Below are 21,699 nucleotides of genomic sequence, written 5' to 3'. Positions count from 1 at the left end.
TTATAATGTGCCAGTTTTTTGAGAACAGAGATAATTTTCCGCCTAGAGGTGCTTCTCTTTGAGCCTTGGTAGGCGGAGTGAAAGGTAAGTCATTGTGATTGTCCCTGTGGTGCAGGTGAACTACCTGTGCCACTTCTCTGATTTTGTGGTTGCCATTGGCGTCCCCTGTAGGAGCCTCGGTATTGCCCTCTACCTCGTGCACGCCTGTTCTTTCCCCTTTGAAACTTGTCAGAGTCTGGAAAGGACCAATTCTTTGAAGGCCAATTCCTGCTGAACCTTGGTGGCTGAACCTGGAGGAAATCCTTTACTGTCTGTACTGACTTTGCCTTCTCCTCAATAGATTTCAACACATCCTGAGCATTAGTACCAAAAAGCTTCTGTTTATCCAGAGGTGCGTCCAGGAGCTTTACTTTAACATGATCTGGCAGTGGCTGTTCTTTCAACCAAGCATGTCTATGGATAACCGCCCCTGTCATAGCTGCCCTACATGAAGCCTCCAATGCATCATAACCACACTGTAGAAAATGATTACTAACCTGCTGGGTATTATGAACCAAATCCTGCAATGCCTTTCTATCTATAGGCTCAGGAGAGGCTATCTTTTTCTGCAAATCATCCAGTAAATAATCCTGGTACTGAAACACATGAAAAAGGCAGTTAAGTGACCTCATGGCAAGGGTGGAAGAGGTATAAACTTTTTTACCCCATCTCTCCAGGGACCTTGCTTCCCTGTCAGCTGGCAGTGGATTCTTGGCTGAGGAGGTAGCCACTCCTTTGGGGCCCTGTGAAATAGATTCTAGATCCACAGAGTGGGCTTTAAAGAGATGCTTGAGAGTGTCAGGGACCCTGTAATATATGTCTGGCTTGACAGGAGCAGGAGGGAGAGAATCAGGGGAAGCACTGGAGTTGGAGAAAACATCATCCAGGACATCCAAAACTGGAGGGATAGCTAAAGGTCTGTGCTGGAGTAACTTAAGGAAGGTACATAGCCTTTTCCTAGAATCAGAAAATTCCTGACCCTGCCACTTAAAATGTTCCCTCATGGAGTGGAGGACTTCACCGAAAGAAAAATCCTCTGGAGGAGAGGCAGAGGGAATAGATTTCAGCATCAGAGTCCTCATAGGCCTGGAAGGATTCTTCTTGGGTATCTGAATGCTCTGAATCCCCAGAGGCTTCATCTGAAAAGAGGTTGTCTGCCTGCTCAGTTCTAGGCCTTTTTTCTGCAGGCAGCTGAGAACCTCTGTCTGGGTGAGGTGGAGACCCCCTGATAAGCGAAATTAAATCTGCAGCCAGAGACATGATGTCTGTCAGAAGGGGCCTGAGAAGTAGGTTTAGGATGGCCCTTGGCCTGGCTGGCGGCCTTAGCACGTGCAAAGGCCTTGATTGACATGGATACAGGAGGCCTAGCTGCCCCACGTGCAGGGGTAACTTTGTCCACGGGAATAGTGTCGGGTAGATCCAGAACTTCGGTTTCCAGAGGAAAGTCAACAACCGGCACTGGTGTAGTCTCCAAGACCGAGGGATGAGTTAACGCGGTGTCGTCGGCCTGGAGCGGTTGAATTACCGTTTCCGAAGGGACCGAAGCACTCTCAGAGGGCTTAGGTGTTATATTGGTGGAAGACGCGGGCCGATGATGTCGGTCCCGGTCCTTTTGTTTTTTGGTCGTTTGTGCTGTCTGTTGTTCCGACGGCATGTTGTAAGCGTAGGATTCGCCAAAAAAGTCTTCGGCAAACTCTGCCCGGCACCTGAGAGTGCGCTTATTAAAGCAAGCACAGGCAGCACAGGCCGAGACGTCGTGGTCTGGGCCCAGGCAAGGGAGGCAGTAAGAATGGAAGTCCTTATGAGGTATTTGTTTACCACAGGACAAACAATTAACAACTTTCTCAATTTGTTCTAACATCGGCTGAGGCAAGAAAAAATGTTCCCCAACGGGGTACCTAGCTTTTAGATGACTTCGGTAACTGAAAACACAGGAGCTGACCGACCGGCACTTGCGAACTGCTTCTGCTTCGGGCACCGCGCGGCAAGAAAGACAGAAGATGGTGTCGGCTGATGCCTTTATACTCCAGCCGCTCTGACGTCAGGGAGGAGGCGACATCGGCCGACGCCGGACCCAGACTTTGGAATCTGGCCGACCGAAGGGCTGCCCGAGGCAGGACAACCCATATGTCAGGACTGCAGTTGTATTCTTGAAGGACATCAGGTATGTGAACATGAGAGTCTGGCAACCGATTGCTCTAACATGTCATAGTAGAAGATGTATAAACCTGTTTCCTTATCTATCAAATGCAAGTCTTGTTATTTGGAATAGATTATTAGCAAAAAAGGCAGGAGGATAAATATTCCCATCCACAGAAATAGTAGCAAGATCTGCCATAGGGTTTTTTATAAATGAATGTGCGTCAGATACCCTGTAAGAATTTTTCAGGTTGCTTGGGGGCAAAGGGTTGAAAACCTGGGGAAACCGGGGCAGCAAGAGACATCCTCCAAGAATTCTATCATAGGGGATGGCAGTAGATTTGGGGGAATCTGTGCTCAGTAATTCACAATACCAGAGATTCTGACTCCTCCTTCCACACCCATATGAAAAAGTCTTAGTTTTGAATTTGCATTCTCAAAGAATATCAATTCATTGCAGGAGTCTGGAGATTTGGAGATTGTCTTATGATTAGGCCTCAAAAAACAAAAAAAACAAAAAAAAACAAAAAAAAAAAGGGATGGATAATTGGTGTGCAATTCAGATTCACTCATCTCTACCCAGAAGCTTAGTGGGGACACAGCAGAAGAGGAAGAGCAGGAAGATGGACTTAAAAAAAAAAAAATGGTATGGATGGCCTGCATGCTTGTAGCATGGCCAATCATAAGGAAGAAAATCTCCTAATGGATGCAACTAACTTGCCAGAGCAAATGACTGAATCTAGCTACTGCCAGCCCCACCAGCAGTGAACAAAGTGAGACAGACAACCCACATAATGAAAACAGAGCCCCAGGCTGCCTGGCCTGTATACAGAATCCTTACGAGGCAGAAAGCAGAGGATTCCTGCTCTTTAACCACATCTCGTATATCCTGAAGGGTTAATATCCTGAGTTGCAACTCAAACGCCAATCTGAGTGGAGGGACAAATATCAGGCCACCCTCTTGAGAGTGGGCCAAATCAACCAAGTCGCTACAGAACATAAAAGCCAAAGTGGGGAGTTGAGGAGAACGCCAGAATGCCTCTTTCCTCCAATCAAAGGAAAAGTTTCTGCTGTAGGATGATATATCAGAAAGTGACAGCAAAAACAACCAACGTTCATTTCTTTTCCCACAAAATAGATAATCAAAGACAACTTACATAATAACAGGCCCACTTCAATAAAAGAAACCCAGAGGCCTTTGGTTGCCAGATACAGCATAAAGTATGATGGAAGGTGAAACACACACACACACACAAACACACACACACACACACACACACACACACACACACACAAACACACACACAAACACACACACAAACACACACACAAACACACACACAAACACACACACAAACACACACACACACACACACACACACACACACACAAACACACACACAAACACACACACAAACACACACAAACACACACACAAACACACACACAAACACACACACAAACACACACACAAACACACACACAAACACACACACAAACACACACACAAACACACACAAACACACACACAAACACACACACAAACACACACACAAACACACACACAAACACACACACACACACACAAGATGAGAATGATTCCTTGTGAGAGAGGATGGAAGGTGACACGCACAAACACACACATGCAAGAGATGAGAATGATTCCTCGTGAGAGGATTATCACAAGTAAGAGCTCAGGGACAATCAGAAGCAGACTTCAGGGAGGATGCAGGCTGAGACAAGCCCTTATGCATTTTCAACTTGCTTCTGGGTGGCCTCACAGCAAAGATCCTGATGTACAACTTCTATCTAGTCAAGGTGGAAGTGTCAGTAACTGAAGTTTGAAGACCTGCAATGACAACAGAACACAGAAAATGCAAAATGAAAGTGACAACAAAGGCAGAACTTTCAGCCTGTACACAGTCAGATGAAACTTCTGTTAAGTCTGAGTCAGTTGTGGCATTAGGTCTTGTATTTAATGATTGGGTAGCTGATTATGGAAAAAAAATGTGTGAGAATATGGCCATGAAGTAGTGATGATGGTATACCCACCTTAACTAAAATAAGGGAGAAATTAGAAATCTGTCACAGAAGTGCACATTACATACAAAACAGTTCAAATTCCGAACAAATTACATGCAGAGTGGAAGACAGACAACAGCAGATCAACTACAGAGGAAGATGGAGGCACACAGATTTATTACTGTCACTACTGTACAGTGCAATGAATTAGTTCTATAAATGAAAAAAATGTTTGTGGGGAGACTGTTCACACAAGAAAAACAGCATGATTTTAGCTTATACCACAGGGAAACCACAGTCTGTCAGAGAACCATTCCAGTCCGGTGCTGGAGGTAAACAACTTGTACAAACCAGAAAGTCTCTTGTTTTCTGAAATACAAATTCATTTTTTTATATAAACTCCTACAACATTAAACAAAAGCAGCAAATTACTTGCAACTGCAAATTAAGATGGCACAAATGCAGAACATGAAACAAGTAAAAGCTTGTCAGGTTCTACTACTCCTCAGTGAGATTTTATCTTTGGTTTTAACTCACTTGATATCAGCTCCAGCAATAAAGCAGCCTGGCTTGGAGGAGATAAGAACAGCACTCTTGATGGCATCATTAGACCAAATTTCATTCATAACCTGCTGAAACTCTGACTGCAGTGTCACTGACAAGGTATTCACCTAGAACCAGATGAGACATTTTTAATACAGTAAATTAAATTGGATTAAAACATTACAATGTTTCAAGAGAATATGTGATTATTAGGTGGCCTGAGTGCAGCAATTCCTCAAAAAGAATCTCATGACAACACAAAGTACTGGCAATTTCCAATGTCATTTAGGAAACCAAAATTATCTGTTACTAGGATATGACATTTACATGTTTCACATGGCTAAAGTACAGCTAAAACTTGGCTAAAGTACAGCTAAAAGAGATACTCACCTTAAAAAGTAGATCTTTTTATTTCACTAGTTTGGCTACTGGTGTCTTGCCTTCTTTGGCTCCTTTGTGACATCTGTAGTACAGTTCTAGTAGAGTTAGGTTTCATTCAAGATGTTTTTGACTGACATTGATGCTATATATTCAAATTTAATATTGGTTCACCATTCATTCCTCTAATCAAGAATAGTCTTTGTGGGACTGACAAGATGACTGCACATGGAGTCACAGCTTAATTTCAGCTCTCCAACTGTGAAAACAAACTCAAGAAGAGATAGCCAATAAACTCACACTTTTTGGTAAATGACAGTAACTGGCTAGCAAGTGCACTGCCTAGATGCCAGCAAAATGATTTTCTTTTGGGTTCTGTGAATTTCTATCACAAAAGGTGAGGGGTAAAAAAACACCGACTGGGAAGAATTCTGCAGCTGTTCAGCAAAAAGCAATGCAAGCTCCAGCTTTAGTACAAGACATAACTTCCAGTAACCTAGAGTAATAAAAAAGTAAGTCAAATGTACTGAGAGCTGATTAAAATAAAACTCAAACAAACACGGACTGAATATATCAACGAAAACAACGAGTCTGGAAAAATGGAAGAAGCTTTAAAATGATATTCAGATGAGGTGATAAAACTGTAAAGATCAGGTCGAAATGAAGAAAAGTCTAGCTGAATACGACGTCTCAAGAAAAAACGTTTCAAAAAAATAGAAGAATTAGAGGATAAAGCAAGTAGGGAAAACCTGAGATTTCGGCTGAAGCAGAGAAGCTGGAAGGAATAGACTGTTACATTTTATGAAAGCAAAAATAAGCAACTGGACTGGTATTCCACAGCAGGAGTTGTTAATTGAAAGGGCACATTGTGTGTATGCTCCAAACCTGAATAAGAGAAAGCACCTTAGACCTTTAATAGTAAAGATGCAATCTTACCAGCAGAAGGAGCTGATTCTGAGAAAACTGTGGCAGATGGATGATTATGTTGTTGTCTTTCAGCTTTTCCCAGTTAGGGGTCGCCACAGCGGAACTCCAGTCCGCTAATGATTGGCAGTAGATTTTCACGAACGCCGAGGTACCAGCTCGACGTTCAACCTTCAAAGGCACACCCAATTTACGCATATCTTTCGAACTCCCACCCAACCGCGGGGAGGACATGCAGACTCCACACAGAAGGCACTCCCCGTACTCCAGCAGAGAATTGAACAGGAGAGCCTCTTGCTGTGAGGTAACAACACTACCGCTGCACAAACTGTGGCAGATGGATAAAGTACTAAAAGTGGGAGACAGAGCGTTTGTGGGAAGTGATTACTCACCGTACACCAGGCAGAAGAGGAGTAAATTTACTCCACTAAATCAGGGAATGTCAAGAAGCAGGTGTGAGATTCAAACTGCTGTACCCGGCTATCTTTAGAATATTCTTTCCTGGAAGGAAAACCATTTTTTGATGTAAAACATGCTGAGGAGGAAATACTTTTTGTTGGACAAACATGTGAGTTGTGAAACGGGAGATAATTATTATCAGAACAAGCAGCAGAAAGACCACAGACTATCAGTAAAACGTCTTCCAGTGTTTCAACAAAAAATGCTCGAGAGACAGAAGAAAGCACAACAGTTGAGTAAAAGAAAGAAAAGTTGTGCAAAATCTTACCCTAACCATAGATGTCCTTTTCTTCCACGTTGCAGTATTCTGCATATGGGATTACTCCTCTAGTCTCACGTACGTATGGCCAGTATTTCAAAAGCTTTCAAGTCCTTCCAAGGTGCGTGAGATATCCGACGTGGCGGAGAGCACGTGGGCCATAAAGGTGATGTCGCCATGCACCAGTCCTCCGAACTGAAAGCCCCAGTCAGAGCCAATCCTAGTAAGGGCAATGCCATATCATTGCCATCCAGATAGGGAAGTCATTAGCTGATAGGAGGGGAAGGAATACTGCAAAATGAAAGAGAAGGACATCTATGGTTTTGGTAAGATTTTACACAACTTTTTTACGCCCTTCTATCCTATGTTGCAGTATTCTGCATATGGGCGAGTGCCAAAGCTTACTGAGATTGGGGTGGTGGGTCTAGAGGCAGACTCCAGGAATCCTTGAAGGATAACCCTGGTGAACCCTGCTCTGGATCTAGAGATGTGGTCAAGTTTGTAGTGTTTGGGGAAGGTGTGGACTGAAGACTAAGTAGCAGCTTCCAGGATAGTAGAGGTATCCAGGCCCTTGAAGAAAGCACCTGAAGAGGCCATGTCTCTTGTGGAATGAGCTTTAACTGCACCCTGCACAGACTTATCATGGAATTGGTAGCAAAAGGTGATGGCCTTGGAGATCCAAGTAGAAATAGTCTGCTTGGACAGTGCCTTCCTGAGGGCTCTGGGGTGGAAGGATATAAAAGGTGGTCAGCCTGCCTGATAGACTTGGTGTTATGCAGGTAAACTCTAATTAGCCTGTGCACATTCAGGGAATGCAGCACTCTGTCATGGTCTCCTTGTGGGTTTGGGAAAAAAAGACAGGTAAGTGTATGGCCTGATTGAGAGATAGGTCATAGACTACCTTGGGCAGGAAGGACGGGTTTGTCCAGAGGGTAACCCTGTCCTTGTGGAAAATAAGGAAGGGAGAGAGAGAGCGCCATAAGGGCTTGGAGTTCAGACACTCTTCTGGCTGAGGTTAGGGCCACTAACAGAACAGTTTTCAAAGTACAATGCTTTAGGGAAGCTTTATCTGCTGGCTTAAATGGCAGGAGCGCAAGCTTCTTGAGCATGTATTTAACGTCCCAAGGGGGAGGAGAGGGTTTCCTGGGAGGTCTGGAGGTGAAGTACCCCTTTAAGGAAGAGTTTGGAAGGAAGTCTGGATGCTAATGGGGGATCCAGATGCAAGGATGCAGAAATAGCAAACATATGGGCTTTGATGGATGAATAAGCAAACCCATTCTGTAGTAGCTCACACAAAGGACAGCACTAGAGGGGGCTCGCTAAGAAGTGGGTCCAACTGTCTTTTAGACACCAAATAGTGAATCTTTTCCACTTTGAAAGATGAGATTTTCTTGTAATTGATTTCCTGGACTCCTGCAGGACACTGAGCACATCCTCATTGTAAGTGCTTGAAGGGGATCAGAATCCTATCAGCCACAGGATTAGATGTAGAAGCTGCCACTGTGGATGAATTAGTGACCCCTTGTGTTGAGTGAAAAGGTCCACTCTGGGGGGTAACTTGTGGGGATTGCCATTGGACAAATGAAATAAGGGGAACTAATGCTGTCTGGGCCAGTAGGGAGTCACCAACAAGATATTTGGGTTGTCCTGCTGTATTTTCAGCAGGACCTTCTGAATTTGTGGGAAAGGGGGGGTGCATATAGATATTTCTCCTTCCAGGAAATTGAGAAGGCATCTATTGCCAGTGTCTGTGGTTCTGGTGTCCTGGTGCAGAAGCCAGGAAGTTGCCTGTTGATGGTGGAGGAAAACAGGTCTATTTGAGGTGTACCTCACCTGTGGACCAGATCCAGGAAGACATCTCTGTGAATCATCCATTTGTGGTTATTTGTGCTGGTTCTGCTCAAATAATCTGCCTGTATGTTGTGGAGAGAGGGAATGTTGGTCGCCTGTAGAGTTATTCCCTGTGAGGTGGTCAATTCCCAAACCAAAAGTACTAGTCTGCAGAGCAGGTAGGACTTGGTCTCTCCCAGTTTGTTGATATACCACAGTACAATGGTGTTGACTGTGTATATCAGAAGTGGTCCCTGTTATAGAAAAAGGCTAGAAAGAATGCAACAGGCTCTGCAACCTTAAGGGGCCGAGGGTGGCTTCCCCACCCCAGGTCTGAAGCATCTGTGTGTGCATGACCCGAGTGGGTTGAAGTGGCTGAAGAAGAAGGTCTGGGTTGTAATTCACCTGATCCAATCACCATAGTATTTCCTTTTTTATACAAGGTAGTAGAGGCACAATGTTCTCCAGAAGATGGATGTGTTGCTTCCAGACTGACCGAAGGTACCACTGCAGCTTTCTCATGTGCAAACTTGCTAAAGGAAGGATGGGTATGGTAGCTGTCATGTAGCCCAGAAGTTTAAGGTACTGCCTTGCAGTCAATTAATTCAGTTTTCATGGGGGTAGGTATGCCTCCATGAGATTTGAGCGGATCCTGCATCTGAGGAATACAATGTCTTGGGCTGGTTGACAAGATTTTGGGAGGTTTATCTGAAATCCCAGTGACTGAAGGAGGGTCACCACAAAGTGGATGCGACCTTGGAGAGTTTCTTGGCTGGCAGCCTGGATCAGCATGTCATCCAGCTAAGGGAATATCTGTACTTCCTTTGTCCTGCAGTAAGCCACAACTGGTGCCAAGCATTTGAAGACTCTGGGTGTGGTGGAGAGTCCAAAGGGTAAGGCAGATAATTGCAAGTGAGAGGAACCCACCAAGAATCTCAAGTATTCCCTGTGGGTGGGTTTGATCAGAATGTGGAGATCAGCATCCTTTACATGTAATATAGCTAGGAATCCTGTTGGAATTATGAGAGGAAAAAGGCCTGGCAGGGTCAGCATTTTGAAGGTAGGCACCTTTAGAAAAAGGTTGAGAAAGGAGAAGTCTAGAATAGGTCTCCAGTGTCCATCCTTCCTGGGGACCAGGAAAAGCCTTAAGTAGAAGAATCCTCTTCCTTTAGCAGTTGAGGGGACAGTCTCTATGGTACCCTAATCTAACAGGGTCTGCACTACTGGTTGCAAGAGGTGCAGTTGCCGAGTAGGTGGTCATGGTATGCCTCACCGAATGGGTGGGGAGATCCAGGACATAAACTAACCATTTTAAAGTATGGACAGGACCCACTTATCTGACGGGAGATGGGTCCAAACGGAGACAGTGAGAAAGGCGAGCAGACAGTGGTACAAAAGGAGGGGGAGGAGGAGACAAGGGTGAAAGATAGTCAGATGCTACTTGCCCTGTCCAGAAAGGGACTTCTCTGGCTAGGGGGAGGTGATGCTGCAGCTGGAGCAGGGTTTTCCTTGTGGGCTTACAAGGCCTTCGAGGAACAGGATGGGAGTGCTTCTAATAAACTGAGTTTTTGCTGGATAGTTTCTGTGAAACTTGGGGATTGGTGAAACCAGTAAATGCTTAAGGTCCTACATTTCTTTGCCTTTTTGCTGCAGATATTTGAAGAGGTCTGCTACTTAAGAACCAAAGTGTGCAGCATTGTCCAAAATAGCATTAATTTGCTTTGCCCTGAAATCATCCAGAAGGGGTCGTAGGGGAAGCCAAGAGTATCTGCGTAGGGCAGATGCTGATGCTGCTGACCTGATCGAGGATTCAGCAGCATCATAACTGCACTTGATAATGTGTCTAGTGAACTGGGAAGAGAGCCAGGAGAGAGGACAATGATGCTTTGGCAGGGGAGTCTGGAATATCTGCCAGGTGTTTGGTGGCAGATTCTAAGATGGATAAGGCATACTTGGCAAGTGAGTCTGGTAGTTTGTGGCTCTGAAGGCTGAGGTAGCCAAAGTATATTTTTTTTGCCCAACCTTTCCATGGTCTTGCTCGTCTTTGTTAGCAGGAAGAATGGTGGTAGTAGGTAGGAGTTTGGAAGCTTTGTCCATAGAGACAGATATAGTGTCAGGATCAGCAGGTGGCACTTAAACAGATGCTTGGCAGTGTCAGGCACCTTGTAAAGCCTGTATGGTCTGCTTGGGGCAGGAGGTTGGGAGCCCAGGTTCAGTGATGCTGAAGCAAAGGCATCTTAAAATGCAGGCAGGATAGGAGGAACAGCAGATGGGCTGGGGGTCTGCATTTGAATGAGGCTGTAATACCTCTTTTGTACCTCAGTCGTTTGAGAATTCCCATTTAAAAAGTGTTCCTTCATTCCTGCTAAAAGTTTCACCAAAGATGAAGTCTTCAACTCGGGAGTCAGGGTCCACTGACTCTTCCTTTGTGGATCAGTATCCCAAGGGGGAAGGTAGCTGAAAGCTTGGGGATCCGTTTCCCAAGGGGGAAGACAGTTGAGAGCTGTAAGACAGCGATTCCTCTGAGGAATCTGAAAGGAGTTCCTCTTCTTTAGTAGCCGACTCAGTCTGGCCTACGGCTCAGGAGAGGAGGAGAACTGGAATCAGTAAGACGAGTGGTAGGCCTCAATGCCATAAAGGCACTGAAAAGGCTTTGGCTGAAAGCCTGCCAATCAGGCAGGCTTTCTGTTGTGGGAGAAAAAGGTTCTCTTTTCCCTTAAGTGGTCCAGTGGATGTCTGCCTAGAAACCGGAGACTGCAGGGGTTTGGAGGGTTCAGAAAACACAGGTTCCACCCCCCCGGTGTCAGAAACTGGTGCCGGAATAGCCTCTGTAAACTTGCTCTCACCCAAGGGTAGTGTGGTGTCCTTAGAGGTAACCACGACATCCGAAGTGGCAGATCCGGGTCCAGATCCTGGAACCAGGCCGATGTCGGCCACAGTGTTGGGATTGGTCTGAAGAGGCTCAGCAGTAGATGAAGGCCATAAGGTCCCGGTCTTCTTTTTTGGCAGTTTTGCGTAGATGTCCAAGGAACTCTCCATCCGTAAGGTAAGCTGTTTCAGACGTTGGTTTTCAAGGTACAGATTAAAAGTATGCAAGCGACTCCGTAGTGTCTTAGGCACGAACGCCTGGCAAATAGGGCAGGCCTTGTGGTCGTGTGATCGTCCGAAACAGAAAAGGCACTTATGGGCATCGTTATGAATGATCTGGTGGCTGCACCGACATCCTTTCTGAATGACATGAACAAGCAATACTAATTTACAGACTAACTGAAAAGGTCCCCAAAAGCGTACTCATCTTATAAAACAAATCCGTCAGTGGTAGCAGAAACACCTGGTGTATGACTGGCCACTGCAAGGTTCCGAGGGCTGGTGCATGCAGATGTCAACTTCATGGCCCATGTACTCTTGGCCACGTCAGACATCTCACTCACCTTGAAGGGACTTAAAGCTTTTGGATACTGGCCATACATATGAGACTACAGTAAACCATATGCAGAATACTGCAACAAGGGAATAGAAGGACATCTGAGAGCACGTTGGAAATGACACAGAGAATTGATGTGGGAGATTCAGATAAACAAGGAAAATTACAAATTAATGTGGGAATTCAAACATTATATTTGTGGAGCATGACAGAAAAAGAAAACATGCAAATATTGGTCTTTGACTTTGTTAAACTTGTAGGGGACTCTAACGCATATGCCCTTCTTCACTTCATTAAGGTTTGTAAGAACACTTAGGAGGGAGGAGATATTTTCAAGTGTAATGGGGATAATAAAGTAACAGGTGTCCCTGTTTTTCCCTGCTTTCTTTCTCCTTGTTCAGTTTCAAGAGAACTGTAGGCATTGCAGGAGTAAAAAAAGGAGAAAGGTCTGGTCAAAACATGATACAAACTACTAAATATGCTTTTTCTCATATGTGCATAGCAGAATGACTGGATTAAGGCCCTTTGCTTGATCTATTAACACGTTTTAAGAAGAAAAATATAGAATATAATAAAGCTAGCAAATAAATGATTGAAGAAGAAAGTCTGGATCTGGTTCTCATGTCTCCATGCAGACCATCTGATACACAGCCATAAAAAGACAATACTTCTTTCTTTCAATGGTTAGGAGGTGATGTTTTCTGAAACTACTGAACTGTTCTAACAATCTGGGAGAGCAATAAAGAGGTGTCAAAACCAGACAGCACTTGGTAGAAACACAGGCTGTACCATGAGTCTTGGCATGGATAACCTTCCTTTCAGTTTAACCCAATTCTGAGTGTGGTTGTCACTCTGGGACAATTGTTACTCAGAAGAATAAAACTTCAATATTTGAAGATGCAGATAGTTTTGTGTCCTAGTATTACATTAATAGGTTTTATGGTCGTATTGGGGTGTATTTTTTGAGGGCTTTCAATAAACAAAAACAAAAGGCCAGCACACATTTGTCAGCACAAATACCTTGAATCACTGGATGAAAATATCCCTGATGGGAGTAAAATAAGCATACCAGTTTCAGCTAGGAAAGCCTTCCTCGGTGCAATATTAACAACTGGCCATATCCCCTCCTTAAATAACAACCATGCAATGTTCATCGGTTAGTTACAAATGCTCATCAAGTCCTGGAGGAAAAAAAAGGTCCTAATAAAATAATCAATTTCCTCTCTTTTCTATTTCAAATATTATGCCAACCTGTCTTATCTATAACTTTATACATAATTCTGTCTAAAATGACAAATCAGAACCTAGCTGTGGGGTGCTTAATTTTATGTTTGAATAGGGCATTGGACTGACAACCACATTTAACATCACTAAGGTGCTCAGAAATACACAAGTTTAAATGGACAGAAAGTTTGCCCTACATAAAAAAACAGGACATGTACACAAAACCAAATAACCCAGTCTGACTGACTATCACCATTAACATCTACCTATGATGTATTGCAAGTGGTAAACTGTGTAGTTTTTGAAACACTGACAAAACTACAATGATTGCAAGGTCAACAGCCCTTTAAGACCTACCCATGTAGTGTTTGTTGCAACCCTACAATCCTGTTGTCTATCTTCTTATGGCAGTTTAGCCCATTTCCTATTGTCCTACCTTTTCTACAAGAAAAGCAGCACCTTGAGGGTATTAATTCTCTCAAGGTATCATCAGACAACAACATCCCCCAGTGTCTATGTACCAATTCCGTAAAAAATGATGTGTTACTGCCATAACTGGTGATAAACCTATTTGGGTGTCTAGAATGATATTTATTGCTCTTATATTTAAGTAAATCTGCCCTATCCATCTGCCTAACCACATCCCTAGGTTGAATATCCTATCTATATCTTCTGCATGAAGCCTATTAAGTTCCTGTTCCTGCACAGCAAATGACTCATCTGAAAAGCAGATCCTATAAAGCTGCATAAATTTGGCTTTCGGAATGTTTTTGACAATGTGTCATGGATGGCAACTGTTGGCCTGTAAAAGTGCATTTACCTGTGGAGGTTTCCTAAAAACTTTACTAGCTAAAGTTCCATTTTCCTCTACATGAATATCTACATCTACAAATGTAATGAGTGTGGAATCAAAATTAAGTGTGAAATGTATTCCCCATTTGTTCTCATTAAGATAATCAACAACTTCCATGAGATAGTGTGTGTCAGAATGGCAAAACAACCAATCGTCCAAATAGTGGAGCCAGATATCCATGGATTCCAAATAAATATTACATGTAGGGTCATAATCTGTTCAATGAAAGCCATAAATAGAGCTGCATAAATCAGTGCAAATGATGCCCCATAGCAGTCCCCTTCAATTGTAGATAGAATTCATCCTTAAAAGTAAAAAGCATTTTTAGTAAGTACATGCTCCGTTAAACAAATTAAAAATGTGTTAAACCCAGAGCTGTAATAAGGAAGAGTTGTGTAAAATCTTACCATAACCATAGATGTCCTTCTCTTCCATGTTGCAGTATTCTTACTATGAGATTCTGCGCCTCATGTGACTAGAACATCAGCTCCTATACAAAAGCTTAAGCTTGGTTGCTGTTGGTGCATGGGACATCACACGCAGGGCCATAAACCAGGGGCCTTAAAATGTGACGTCTGCATGCAAAGACCTCAGAACTAACTGCCCAGACAGTGGACTAGACAGAGCCAAATAATGTTCTCCAGACTGGTGAAATGCCATAGACTGCCCAGTGTGACTATAGGAGGTGCCCTAGGGTGCCCCATAGACAGGTGAAAGGAATGCAGGGGGATGGTGGAATGGAAGGAATACTGCAACATGGAAGAGAAGGACATCTATGGTTAGGATAAGATTTTATACAACTATTCTTTGTCCTTCTATTCCCATGTTGCACTATTCTTACTGTGGGAGAGTACCACATCTTAGGAAGGGTGAAGGGTGGATTAGAGGTAGCAGATATCAGAAATCATTGCAGGATTGCCCTAGCAAAACCTGCTCTGGCACTGGAGATATGATCCAACTTGTAGTGTCTGGTAAATGTGTGTATAGTGGACCAGGCGGCTGCCTCCAGAATGGAGGCTGTGTCTAGGGCCCTGAAGAAGGCCTTGGAGGACGCTATAGCCCTAGCATGCACCCTTACCCCCTGAAGTAAATCCTTGCCATGGTAGGAGTAGCAGAAGCAAATCGTTTTCCTGATCCAACAGGAGATAGTTTGTTTGGAGACTGCCTTGCTCAGGGCCTGGGGTGAAACAATACAAAGAGCTGATTAGATTTTCTAATGGTCTTAGTTTTCCCCAAGTAAAACCTTTATTGCCTGTGAACATCCAGGGAATGGGGAATTTTCTCGCTGTCACTGGTAGGAGAGGGGGAAAAATGTTGGGCAGGTGAAAGGACTGATTTAATGATAGTTCGTTGACCACTTTGGGCATGAAGGAAGGGTTGGTGCATAGGGTTACCTATCGAGAGCCTGCAACTCTGACACCCTTCTGACTGAAATGAAAGCTACCAGCAGGATTGTTTTCCCATGTGCACATTTGTAGTGATGCAGAACTAGCTGGCTCAAATAGGGCCGTGTGAGTTTTACAGGATAAAGTGTAGGTCCCAAGGCAGTGGAACAGGCTTCCTCAGTGGTCTGATATGCAGGACTCCCTTCAGGAACAATTTAACATCTAACCTGGAGAGTAAAAGAGGGTCTAAAGGTAAGCAGGCAGAGATAGCAGAAAGGTGCACCTTCACTGACTAGTATGAAAGGTCTGTCTTGATAAGCTCACATACAAGGACAAGAGATGCATCTGCTAGAAATGGATCCCTAAAGCCTTTGGAGACACCATTTGGAGGGTCTTTCCCAATTTAGAATGTAGGATCTCCTTGTGTTAGGTTTCCTGGCCTCACTCATGACAGAAAGCACATCCTCAGAGTAGTGGTGTCTGAAGGGTATTAAAAGTTTATCACCCAGAGTGTTGGACACAGCATCTCTAGATAAGGGTGGATGAGAGTTCCCTTCTGCTGTGTGAGTAGGTCCACCTTGTGGGGTAACTTGTGGTGATTGCCCTTGGCGAGGGATAGTAGAAGGGGGAACAAATGCTGCCTTGGTCAATAGGGAGACACCAGCAAGTTTTTTGGATTGTCCTGGAGGACTTTTTGAATGAGAGGAAAGGCATACAGAAATCATCCCTTCCATGAGATGAAGGCATCCACTCTTCCAGACTAGAGGGACATGGTCCTTTTTACAGAATTTTCTCAGTTGCCTGTTCTGGGAGGAAGCGAGTCTGAGGTGTACTCCACTGGTGGACAATGTCTAGGAAACACTTTCTCTTGTGCAACATCCCCTCATGATGCAGAGACTATGATCTGCTGCGAGCATCCGCTTGGTGGTTTTCCAGGGATGGTATGTAGACTGCCTGCAGAGATGAGTTATTTTATGAGGCTAGGTCCAAACCTGCATTGCTAGCCTGCAGAGGAGGTAAGACTGAGTTCTATATTAGATGCACAAAAACACTTCAGCGCGAACGCTCACATGAGTATAAATGCCGGGATTCGAAACTGTGATTGTGGGGTCTTGTTACAGTGAAGAGTGGGATATTTGCCTTTTCCTCACTGTAGTGCAACGTCCGAGTTAGAACATACATTTAGCAGGGGGAGGCAGCCCCCACAATAGCAACTTCAATTACTGGCATTTTCGCTAATGTGAGCGTTCACGGTAAAGTCCTTTCGGTTTTATAATATAGACCTGGTAAGCCTTGGTCCCCCACTGTTTGCTGATGTACCACATGACCATGGTGTTGTCTGTGAAGATTTGAAGGGGACCTGACTATATAAGGGGGTAGGAAGGCTTTTAGGGCTAGATGTGTTTTTTTCAGGAAGTGTGCCTGCCAGCGTTCTTGCACCTTGAGGCCCTTGATGTTAGCCCCCCAGCCCAGATCTGAGGCATCTGTATACATATGTTGAATTGGTGTAGGTTGCAGTAGAGGAAGGCTTGGGTTCATTTGAACCTGTTGAATCCACCACTGTAGTTCTGACTTGAGGCAAGGTATGAAGGGGATCTGTAAGTCTAGAGGGTGGCTGTGCTAGGATCATACATTCTTTAGATACCATTGCAGCTTCCTCATGTGTGCCCTGGCTAGATGAAGCATGGGAATAGTGGCTGCTCCAAGACCCAGAAGGTCGCATGAATTGTCTTGCTGACGGTGGGTCCAGATAAGATCCTGGACGTGTTCTGTTACAGAAAGCACCTTGCCTGGAAGGAGGAATGCCCTCATCAGGTCTGTTCGTATCCTGCATCTCAGGAAGGTTTTGTCCTGCTCTGGTGCAAAGGAAGATTTGGGGAGGCTGAGGGTGAATCCCAACCCTTGTAGTAGAGACATGGAAAACTGCAGTTGTTTTTTTAGGATGCTTTCTTTCTCTGCCAGAATGAGTATGTCATCTAGGTAGGGATAGATCTGAATGCCCTTGGTCCTGCAGTGGGCTGTGGTAGGAGCTAGGCATTTGGTGAAGACCCTGGGTGCAGTGGGCAAACCAAAGGGCAAGGCAGTAAATTGAAGGTGAGAACAGGGCAAAGCAAAACGTAATATGGAGGTAGGCCTCCTTTAGGTCTACAGTGGCCATGAATGCTTGGGGTGGCTGTAGTGGACGTAGGGTCTAAAGGGATACCATTCTGAAGAAAGGGACATTTAGGAAGAGGTTTAGAAAAGACAAGTCCAGGACTGGCCCTCCTTGGTCCATCCTTTTTCGGTACCAGGAGTAGTCTTGAGTAGAAACCTTTTCCTTCTTATCCTGAAGCGACAAACTACTGTTCCATGAGCCAGTAGATCCTGTATAATGTCCGGGATAAGGTGTAGTTGGCTTTTGTGGGGGGAAAACAGATGCCTCATGGTGTGGGCTTTTCTTTCCAAGACGCATTGTTGTTACCATTTCTGTCCTAAAAGGGCTGTCTGTGGGTAGACTGAGAAGGAGCAGGCCTGGAAAAGGTTTGCCTCCTGTTACCTTTTGTATGCCTGGACGAAGGCGTAGCAGTGGAAGGGGTTCAGCGGACACAGGAAGTCACATAGCTGGAGAATTTCTGTAGTATTTTGGTATAGGAGACACTAGGAGGTGCTTAATGTTTTGTAATTCCTTGCTCTTCTCCTGAAGGTTTTTAAACAGTTTAGACAGTCTGCCAAACAGGAGGCTGTGATCTAGTGGAGCATCTAGAATTTTAGATTTAAAATCTTCAGGCAATGGTTGTAGAAGGAGCCATGAATAACTGCGACACACAGATGCAGCAGATCTCGCAAAAGCCTCTGCTGCATCATAACTGCATCTAATGGACTGCCTGGCTACTTGGGATGCCAGGGTCAGCTTAGATGCTACTTCTGTCTTTATGGGAGAGTCAGGCAGGGAGGATAGAAGTCTAGATGCATGGGATACAAAGTCCAGGGCATACTTAAAAATATGGGTTTGGTAATTAATGACTATGAATGCTAGGGTGGAAGAGGTATAAACCATCTTTCCCAGCCTATTAGGTTCATAGGTAGGTATTGGGCTATCTGCCCGAAGGCATATACATTAGTCCAGCCATGTTGTGCGGTATTCACCGCCCCTTTGGTTAGTTCCCTTGGCCCTTGATCTAGCAGCTAGTACCCCTTGGCCCCTATCTAGTAAAGCTGTTGGTATGATCTCTGGTGTGAACTTTGTTACCCATCCACTCGTCAAGGTTCCTCTTGAAGAGGAATAGTGAGGGGGCTCTGTCTTATGTAGATCGGGACCTTGTTCCATAGCAAGGGAAGTCTTTGCAAAGTGAATCTATCCCTCCAGCATGTTCTATTCATTGTTGTGCTGAGGTTTATATCCCTAGAGCGTGTAGCTCGAGTGGATTTGGTTTTGCTAAGATGGAGCATGTTCAGCAGTTCTGGGTTAGACATGGCTCTGTATATTAGAGATCGCATCTGAGAAGGCGGTATGCAACAGAGAAAAGCCTTAGTTTTTTCAATCGTGCTGCATAGGGCAACTGTTTCTGGCCAGTAATCCTCTTAGTGAGGTACCTCTATGGTCTCTCCAGCTGCTGGAGATGCCTAGCCAGGTACATTCCAATTGGTGCATTGTACTCAATAATGGGTCTGATGAGGGAAGAGTAGAGGGGCACCACTACATCCTTCGATCTTGATGCAAACCCTTTCAGGATCAGATGGGTCACACAGGATTTTCAAACCACCTTGGCAACATGGTTATCAAAGGAAAGCTTACCATCTACTTGGGTTCCTAGATCCCTTATTACTACTTCAGATTTCAGGGGGTTACCTCCTATGTGGTAGTTCGCGGGTACTCTTGTTTTTTCCAAAGGGGATTACTACGCATTTTTTAGCATTTAGCTTGAGACCATGGCTCTGACACCATGCATCAGTCTCATTAAGGCCCTTCTGGAGGATATCCATGTCAGCCAGAGACTCTATTGTAGCACCCAGTTTGCAGTCGTCCGCAAACTTGGTCAGCCACAGCCCTTCAGTGCCTTCTGAGAAGTATATGCCAAACAGGAGGGGCCCCAGGACAGAGCCCTGAGGCACACCGCTCATTACTGGTCTGGATTCAGACATAGATCCCACTACTCTTACTTTGTGGGATCGGTCTGAGAGCCAGTTTGCGATCCATCTTGTGACGTAAGGGTTTATATGCCCAGGTTGGTGAGTTTATCAATAATACCTGAATGGGGAACGGTGTCAAATGCTTTAGCAAGGTCAAGGTAAGCCGTGTGTACCTCCTTTCCCTCATCTATAGCCAGAGTAACTGTCTCAAAGAAGTCCACCAGGTTCAGGAGGCATGATCTGCCCTTGAAGTCGAACTGTGTGGGGTCAAGTGTTTGGAGGTACCCAATCTCTCCATTTACGAGTTCCATAATGATTCACTCCATTGCCTTACAAATCAGACTGGTCAGGCTTATTGGTCGGTAGTTCCCAGGGTCGGTTGTGGGCCCACCCTTGTGCAGCGGAATCACCGTTGCTGTGCGCCATTCTATGGGCACATATCCTGTCGAGAGGCTGAGACTGAACAGGGTATTCAGATGCGGGGTGAATTAATTTTGGAGCTCGCGTATGACACAGCACAGGACACCATCTGGTCCCATGGAGGCAGTGTTTTTAGCTTTAGATAGAGCCTTATTAACCGATGTATCAGTAATTGGAGTTACACAATCCCCTAGAATAGTAATGGGCCCTATAGGTGGTGGTGGTGGGGGGGGATTTGCGCTGAACCTGTCAGCCAAAATGTTGGCAAGGTCAGTGGGGTCAGTGTATTTTGATCCATTTTGTACAAGCTCAGAACAGACCAGAGTGTTGCCATTTAGTTTTCTGACGTAACCATAGAAGGCCTTATGGCTATCCTTGGCAACTTTCTTTTCGAAATTGGCTTTAGTTGACTTTATGAGGGCCCTCAATTTCTTACTAAAGCTGATCAGGGAAGATTTTTCTACTTGAGATTTGGCCTTTTTTGTACGAATCTCCTCCTTTTATTGTATAGTTTGTTTATGACCGGCGTCCACCAGACTGGTTTCTTCTTGATTGAGGTAGTCGTCTTGGTTTTAATTTGGGATAGCTCGGTCCATGCAATCCTGAAGATGTATAAAAAAGTACTTTGGTGTAGTATTCTGCACCCTGGATATCATTATCCTTCTGCAAGGGAATAGTGAAGATTTCCACTTCTGATGCAAGTAGTTTGAAGTTTGCTTTGGAAAGGTTTTTTTACAATGGTATCTTTGACAGGGGTAGGTGGAGGGGTGAGAATGTCTATGATTATCAGTTTGTGGTCTGATCTGACCAGAGAGGGAGTGATAATGGGTGTGGTACAATGGGCACCCATATTGGTGATGACTAAATCCAATACGTTGTCCCCTCTAGTGGGAGAACATACCAGTTGTTCAAGGGCATTTGAATTTATAAATTCCATGAACCGCTGGGCATAAGAGTTAGAACTCTAGTAGTTCGCCCAGTCTATACCAGGGTACTTGAAATCACCCAAACTTATGGTGTTGGGTGGGACCTTTATATTTTCCAATGCCTCAAGGAATGCTGAGTGAGCATCTTGGGACATGTTCTTGCTATCCTTGTCAGTAAGCAGAAGAGATAAGAATGGGATCAGTCTTGACTGCTTGTCAGGTGCCAAAGCTATGACTGCAGGGCCCGCCAAGGGGGGGGTTTCACCATAAATTTGTAGTAATCAGGCACCTTATAGAAACAATCAGATCTCTACAGGAGCAAGTGATTGAGAGTCTGGATTTTTAGATGGAGAAGCAAATGCATCTAAGTATGCAGGAATAACTGGGGGGGATGGCAGATTGAGAGTGAGATTCAACTTGCAGCAGCTCAAACTATCTTTTTTGAGCTTCAGTAATTTGGGAAGTATTCCATTTGAAATATTCTTTCATTTTAGTTATGGTCTTTCCAAAAGTGATATCTTCTGGAGGAGAGAGTCCCCTTCTATGGATTCCTTATCTGAGAAATAGTATTCTAGAGGAGAGGCAACAGACTCATCTAATGATGATGAAAAAATATCCTCTTCTTCCTGAGGAGCGAGAGAGAGAACACAGGTAGCTGAAGCAGGCCTAGGGCTAAGCACTGGGATAGTGGAGGGTGAGGAGGCTGAGGGCCTAAGGGTCATGAAGGTCTGCATCAAGGACTGAGTAAATGACTGCCAGTCAGG

General features: G+C 44.6%; 1 protein-coding gene across 1 annotated transcript in view; it reads right to left on the bottom strand.

Moving 5' to 3' along the window:
* The window catches only part of HADHA (hydroxyacyl-CoA dehydrogenase trifunctional multienzyme complex subunit alpha), a 1,198,456-nt gene that overhangs the window by 987,233 nt on the left and 189,524 nt on the right, over positions 1–21,699 (bottom strand). Inside the window, exon 4 of the mRNA XM_044061612.1 lies at positions 4,738–4,871. Within this exon, the coding sequence (XP_043917547.1) occupies positions 4,738–4,871 (134 nt within the window). The remainder of the gene's footprint in view (positions 1–4,737; positions 4,872–21,699) is intronic.

The sequence above is a fragment of the Protopterus annectens genome, chromosome 2.part0 (genome assembly GCF_019279795.1).
Source record: "Protopterus annectens isolate FY-2018-M chromosome 2.part0, PAN1.0, whole genome shotgun sequence".
NCBI classification, from domain to species: Eukaryota; Metazoa; Chordata; order Ceratodontiformes; family Protopteridae; genus Protopterus; species Protopterus annectens.
The sequence above is the reverse complement of the archived record's forward strand: the minus strand, read 5'-3'. Positions and strand labels throughout refer to the sequence as shown.